The sequence below is a fragment of the Heteronotia binoei genome, chromosome 21 (assembly GCF_032191835.1).
Source record: "Heteronotia binoei isolate CCM8104 ecotype False Entrance Well chromosome 21, APGP_CSIRO_Hbin_v1, whole genome shotgun sequence".
Taxonomy (NCBI): Eukaryota; Metazoa; Chordata; class Lepidosauria; order Squamata; family Gekkonidae; genus Heteronotia; species Heteronotia binoei.
In genome coordinates, this window is record NC_083243.1 from 75089689 (window position 1) to 75097287 (window position 7599).

The following is a 7599-nucleotide window of genomic DNA, read 5'->3' on the forward strand; positions in this document are numbered from 1 at the left end:
AGCTGCAATTCTCATTTAATTTTGCCAGTTTTCCAGTTCTCCATTCTATTTTAAGATCTACGTAACTGCTATGTTTATTTTCTCCCAGTTATAATCACTTTTCTTAAAAATCTACTATTGGTGTTTTCCTCCAGTTGCTGACTTTACATGGTATTTCTTTATGTTTACAGACCCCAGTAACTTTCCAAGCATCCTATGATCTATGAAACCAATTCATATTAATAATATATAGGTCTTTCTTTTGGTTAGATGATCACTGAGGAGTTACCTTTAGAGTGCAAATGATAAAATTTGGGGTGGTCTTTAGTAATATTTTATTATCTGATCTTTTTAGTACTATGAACCCCTTTATTTATACCTTCAAAAACAACAAACCAATTAAAAAATTTGTTTCTATGTGCAAAATTTCTATTGCATTCATAGATCAGAATTTGAGGAGCTGGATTCAGTTTTGCAGTATTGTTTACAGTTCATCTTTTTGAGCAGGACAAGCCTTGGAATGATCCTGGTCTGCTGGCCTGACCATCATCCAGGCATATTTACACATGTGATCTTTATTACAGTCCTTCTGCCAATATATAACATTCCTGCGGTTCAGATTTGCTCCAGCACAAGCATCATACCACCATCCTCCACCAGGAATACCATTGTATTCCAGTTTGGCACAGTTTTGAAAATAGTTATCATTATCTTTGTCTTTTGTAGTAAACTTCTGGTTGTCATGAAGATATGCTTCTGTATCCTGAGTCAGAGCATCAACAGCATCGCCTTTATACAAGCCAAGTCTAATCTTATATTGAGATGCTTCATTCTCAATGAGGAATGGCTCATATTCTCCCCACTTAATTTCAGCATTTAGGTCTACAAGTTTAACCCTAAGTATATATGGTCTTGGAGAACTGGTTAACTGGTGCATATACTCATTCCCTAACCAGTAGTTGCCATTCAGGAAACCAAATCCATATTTGTAGTCCTGCCAGGTCCTATCGAAGTCCACAGTACTGTTGGCAGTAATGTGCTGAATCACTGTCCAGCCACCGTCTTGCATATCACAGTACACACCAATGGGCTCCTTTGCTGGCTGAATGATGTAAATACCGTCTATGGAACTCTGCTCAGATTGCTTAAAAATTTCACTGCAGTCCCGTGGATAATCTGTACATAATGAGGAAGAACAGAACACATCATTTATAGTTTTGCTTTCAAACCTTCCCTGAGAATGAGTACTTGGACTTAAATATAGGAAAATGTATTATCCCATCAGAATTTGTAAAGTACGTATTATGCATTTTAAAGGCTACAAAGTATTTTCAGGTTATGGAATGGATGGCAAATAAGGAATTCCAGATGTGCAAAAACAAAACTAGATCAGACCAAAGACTCAGCTGGTTGATCATTCTGTTTTTTTAGCACACCTCAAAGCTCACAAGCAAAAAAATTATAGGGATAGTCATCTCTCTTTCTTTTTCTTTTTTTTGGCATTCAGATGCGTACTGCCTTTGAATTTCATAAGTATTCCTGGTTTTAATGCATGATAGCCATTGGAAGGTTTATCTTTTTAAAAGGTCATCCAGGAAAACGGGTATAACAACACAATGAATTCCTGAGCATATGTTGCAAAAACAAGCTGTTTGTTTAACCTGAATATCCTGTCAATAAATGTCCTGACTGGCTCTGACTGTATTCTAGCAATTTAACAGTATATACATCATTCATCTTTCTCTGTGTAGGCAGAGCTGACCAAAGTAGAGAATTAAGGATTAAAGGATTTGTGACCATCACTAAACAATATCGTGAGTTGCCATTGGAGCGTCACACACGTACACTCCTATGGCTCCAAATAAAGAAAGGCCCCACTTCCCCAAATTGACTGTGGTACAAAGCATACAGAACCAATCACATAAATGTTACTTATATAGAGAAGGTTTTCAGAAAATCAATTGGACTGCAAAAATTAATTTTTAATGTGAGCGATTCACTACTCTTTTGAATTATTAAAGGTTAAATGTGCCTTTATGTTTTTGTAATTTGTTCCAAAGGTGAATAAAGACAATTGTATCAAACAGTAATTTATGATACTGTCTGTGACTACTTGGGTTAACTGATCATCTATATTGTCCTGCCTAGAGTTGCCAAGTCAGACTCAGAAAATATGAGGACTTCGGGGGTGGAGGCAAGAGACTTTGGGAGTGCTGCCAGGAGCAAAGATGTGACATCACATCACACACCCTGTGATGTCACTTCCAGGTCAACTGATGTCGCTTCCCAAACTCCACCCCTTCCAAGATGTCACTTCTAGCACACTGCACCAAAAACCCACCCCTTCCTGTGATGTCACTGTCAAGGTACTCCCCCAAACTCCTTTCTCTGAAATAATGGATGGGGGTGTAGAGTTGCCAGTTCCAGTTTGGGAAATTCTTGAAGACTTGGAGGTTGAGCATGGGGAGGACAAGGACCTCAGTGGGGTAAACAACAGTGTTTACCATTCAAAGCATCAATTTTCTCCAGTGGAACTGACTTTTGTATTCTGGAGATGAGCTGTAATTCCAGAAGATCCCCTGGAGGCTGGCATCCCTAAATGTATCACACTAGCTATTACTTCAGTAAGCACCTCTAAAGGTTGACCCAGACAGATAAGTTGCAGCCATGCACCTTCTATTTTAACACAGACAAAAGTTTTCTTATATCTTCTGGTTTGGCAACCTGTACCTGAGACTAACAGCTATGAACCTATCACTTTATTATATTTGTTAATATTTCCCCAAAATAAATACTTGTTAATGCAATTATACTTTATTCACATGTGTCATTAATTTGTATTTTTTAAAGAGAGAACTATAGCAGAAATACAGGTCGAGATACAAACCCAGAAACAATCCCTCCCTCATGCCAATAGCTTCCTTGTTGTTAACACTTATCTGCCAGGACAGCAGTGGCCAAATTGCAGCTTGGGAGCCACATGTGGCTCTTTCATACGCATTGTGTGGCTCTGGAAGCCCCCACCACCCCACTGGCCAGCTTGGAGAAGACATTTGTCTTTTTAAATCACTCATCAAGCCAAGCCAGCTGGTGGCTCGGAAAATGCATTTAATGCTGCTTTCTTTCTACCTCTACCTCCCTCATCTATTTTCCTTCCTTCCTTCCTCCCTCCCTGCTCTCAAACACCTTACATTTATGTCTTGCAGCTCTCAAACATCTGGGGCGTTTTCGCACTGACCTTCAAGTGGCATGACGACCCTCTTCACACCGGAGGATCTGCGCGGATTTCGCACAAGAAGCGCCGGCGCACCCAAAAGAGCCGGCGACTTCCGTCGCGAAACCCGCTCAAACGGAAACTGCCAAGAAGCAGGAAAACATTTGAGCGGGTTTCGCGACGGAAGTCGCCGGCTCTTTTGGGTGCGCCGGCGCTTCTTGTGCGAAATCCGCGCAGATCCTCCGGTGTGAAGAGGGTCGTCGCGCCACTTGAAGGTCAGTGCGAAAACGCCCCTGGTGTTTTTTCTACATGGCTCTTACATTAAGCAAGTTTGGCCACCCCTATGCCAGGAGATGCCACAGGTCAGCAATTATTTGCCTTTTCTGCCCTCACACACTGCAGCCATTTCATTTCCCCATGCTTCTCCCCCCATCATCTTGGACACATACACTCCCACCCATTCACCTTCATTGCTATTAGAATATAAGATACAACATAACATTTCAATTACAACACTTGATTTAATATAGAACTATAACATTATAAAACAACAGACCATCCTGTACTTCCCACACTTTATGGCTTCTTGGCACTGCTGTTTCTTTTTTTGTCTTTATACATAAAATTTAAGGAACCACAGGGCACCTAATCACATTTCAAGTGTCTTTCTATACCACCATCCTATCTGAAAGATGAGGATAGCCTACCTTCCAGGGCTGTTACTGAAACCCACACCTGACAGATTAACTGCAAACCCACCCACCCTCTGTTCTGGACAGAAGAAAGCAAACATCAGTAGCTTCTGGAGAGACATGGGGGTAAGGTTGACAACTTTCAACTGGGAAATTCCTGGAGAAATTCCTGAGGGATCTCAGTGTGGTATAATGCTAGTCCATACTCTAAAGCCACTCTTTTCTCCAGAGGAACTGATCTCTGTAATCTGGAGATAACTGTAATTCCAGGAGATCTCCAGGACCCACCTGGAGGCTGGCAGTCCTACATGATGGGAGCAGCAGTCCAGTCCTCCTAACATCCACAGAACATTGTGCAAAACACTGTAATTGGTGGACCAGTTGGGTTTCTTCTAGGGTCTTAGCAGAGCAACTGGGCACAATAGGAAGAACACTGTTTTGCCTGTAGTAGAACTGTGCACTAACTGTATTTTAATTGACAATAATAATATCAAGATGTCGCTATTAAACACCTTTAACTGGAGATGCCAAGTACTGAACCTAGCACTTTTAAGCAGCCCTTCCCATGCCCTTATTTTCCAACCAAAATCTGCAAAGGAATTAGGGGAAGCACATTGATTTGTTGTCAATTTACTGGGGCGGGAGGAAATTAAGCCTTTGCTGAGTACAGCAAGATTACTCAAGAACAAGTTAAGTCCACTCATGCTCGGCTTTGGCCTTTCTTATTGTCAGGGAATCCTCTTCCTATCCTGAAGAATAACCCAGCCAGACAACCTACCACAAGCCCCAGTCCCTAGGCTCAGCTGCTGGGCAAACACAGGAGAACTTACTGCTGCCCACTGATGACTTCCAGCTCCACTTTCCCCTCCTTTCTTTCTCTTTCTGGACAGCCCCAGGAACCAGCAACATAAACACATACACAAGTTCTTTTTCATTCCACCTCCCCACCCCATTCTCAGGCAGCCTTTCTCTCACACAAGCAGGTAAACAAACACACATGTTGTTTTATCTCCCCCTCCCCGCATTTTCAACCAGCCTCTCTCTCACACACGCAGGCAAACATTCACACAAGTTCTTACCCCCTCCCCGCATTCTCAGCCAGCCTCTCTCTCACAGTCAGAGACCTGTGCACTGGCTGGGGGCAGTGGCAACAGGGAAAATCGATGCCACACGCCAGCACACCCTAAGGGGAACCAACTCAGCAGCGCACATAGCTCTTTGGAGAACTCTACCTGTGCCACTGTAGCCTTTGTCTCTATGGTACCATACAGACTAATCCTAGAGAGTCACAAAATGGTAACCATTTTGTCCCCTGCCTCTGGATTTTTGACCAGCGGGGGAGGGGGTCGCAAACTGGGGGTCCTCTATGTCCAGTGGGGGATTGGGAAGCCTAGTTCTGCCACACGAGGAAGAGTATCTTTCCATTCACTTGATTCCCCAGTCTTCTGATCAGGTGCAAAAATCCTTTCAGCTTGGTAGGATTGTACAGATGAAGGGCTTACTAAGCAGTGAGCTACAATGGCAAGTGATATGTTTCTACTTGGCGTGTTATAATTTGGTAAATGCTTGTTTGTACTTAACCCATAGAGCTATATTAAGGTAGAATAATTAGAAAACACAGAATAAAAAAGACAAAGTGAAAAACTTTGTAATGGCAAGAAACAGTCCACAAACAGAGACAGTATGTGCAAAGTCTGTAGTTATTAATATTCATTAGCAGTTTTTGAATTTGACTTCCAACTATAATGATGAACATAATCTAAGTGTAGGATAAAGCCAGTTAAGTAAATTTTTTTGTCTCTCACACACATTTGTTCTTTTATTACCTTTTGTATTAATATTGATCAGCTTCATATAGCCTCCTGGTGAAAGCATGTGAGAATTGGCAAGTTCAAGAACCGTTTCTGCACTTGTCCATAGACCACTCTGAACGAACAGCAGTAGGATACACCCCAGTGAATTTTTCAAATACATTTTTTCTTCTGACTAAGCTCTTCACTCAGATGGATCCTGGAAACCTAAGAGAGACTGGCATTTAGCATTAAAAGACTGATTGCCTGCAGAGAGAATTTCTTGAAGAGAAACAGAAACACCTAGTTTCACAGTCAAGATCTGCCAAAGCTATGAATCTTTTTTTCTCTTTTGAGACTCACTTTTTTAATGTGTCACACTACATTTGTGATGGGCCACTTCTTTGACACATAGAACTTTCATGTCATGCAGAAGACATTAAATCTTGTTATAGTATCAGTCAGTGTGATACAGCACAATTCTGTGCATGATAACAAGTGATATAAAATAATGGCATGGCAAAGATTCAATTTAAAAATATGTCTCTCCTTTATCAGATCTGATGTGCCATGTTCCCTAGACCACATCTGAAATGAAAATATGTTATTGAAAGGAAGAACTTAAAGCATGCGAAAACACTCGCTGTTGGCATGGAAGCTGTTAGTGGAGAAAGCAGTTACTTCACAAAATAATTGACAGGACTTTGAAGCCTCAGATTTCAGTCCCGTATGTGTGAGTAGTATCTCTAGTAACTGGAATTCTATTGCTTTTTAATGGAAATTTTTATGGAAAAATCTTCCTGTGAAGAAGTCTAGGAAACTGATATGGCCTAAAATATGTCAGTTTAAAAGCAGACTTCCGTTGGAGCTACAAAAAACAGCATCCTGTAAGTACATCAAAAACTATAGTATTAACTTTGTATCATATACTGGAACTACCTTGTAAGCAAAAAGCTTCTTGCTTCGAGTCCACTTCAAACAATTTAGTCCCAAGTACTGGAAGTATACAATTAGATATCATATTTGAGAAGGATTTGTATGTGTCATGCAATTGCTCTTAAATAGTATTCCTTGATGTAAAATCCCAACCCAGTTGGTAGTTGTCCTTTTCAGGTGATCTCAAAATGAGCTAATAAATTTATTACTACTACTAAGTTAAAATGTGATTTTGACCCAAGATCAAAACTCATCTTAATTGTGGAAGTCAAAAATGGGATAAACATCTGCAACATGCTTTGTAAAAAGGCTGAAAAGGATCAAATGTTTTCTCTTTACATAATTATTAAATTCATATTAAAACAACATGCTGGCTTTAAATTCTCTGTTAAATGTAGAAAGTAGTTTCAACCAAAACACGGATAAGGAAAGCAATAAAGACAGTAGAGCAAGAGGAAAGCTCACCTTTCTTGTTCTAATTAACAATGGCAAGAAGTGAGTTCCTCATAACTCTGTGGGATAATTCTTTGGATATGTACTTTGCCTACTGCTGAAGTCCAGGTGAACAGCTCAGCCAAGATCTCTGTCTCCAGCATGGAAAGTCAGTTATCTTCACAAGACTTTGCATTTTCAGTGTGTCTATCTTTTTACTGTTGGACTTCACTCTGACACGTTATATCCACAGATAAGCATCTTAAAAGGCCAACGTTCTGTTCATCTTAAGAAAGATATTACTGTGGATACACTTATTTTTTTTGTGCTCAGTGAACCCATTGAATGAAATACTTGTAGCCTGCAGTTCATACTCTCAGGCTAAATCCTGTCCTGATCACCGCATCCAAAATGGCTAACAGGATTAATTGTGAAGGAAGAGCCACTACAACAGTGTGATTAAAAAGAGACAATAAAACTGCAACTGCAATTCAATCTTTATTTAGGCCTCATTGAGTACAATGGAACGTTCCCAGCTAACAATGCAAACCTAAAC

At 40.5% G+C, this 7599-nt stretch overlaps 1 protein-coding gene across 1 annotated transcript; it reads right to left on the bottom strand.

The window, feature by feature from the left end:
- Positions 1–407: 407 nt before the first annotated feature.
- On the bottom strand, positions 408–7348 carry LOC132589420 (fibrinogen-like protein 1-like protein). Its single transcript, XM_060262146.1, has 3 exons — positions 7077–7348; positions 5712–5903; positions 408–1155 (listed from the first exon to the last, which is right to left on the bottom strand). Exons 2-3 carry the CDS (start codon positions 5857–5859, stop codon positions 464–466), a joined length of 840 nt encoding a protein of 279 aa, XP_060118129.1. The 5' UTR covers positions 5860–5903; positions 7077–7348; the 3' UTR covers positions 408–463.
- Between the last annotated feature and the right edge of the window lie 251 nt (positions 7349–7599).

Bases quoted from the DNA above. Each gene is read 5' to 3' on its own strand.
- LOC132589420 (XM_060262146.1), bottom strand. From the start codon at position 5,859: ATGTATTTGAAAAATTCACTGGGGTGTATCCTACTGCTGTTCGTTCAG. The intron at 1,156-5,711 runs GTAATAAAAGAA...CATTATGTACAG, and splicing joins GATCAATATTAATACAAAAG to ATTATCCACGGGACTGCAGT.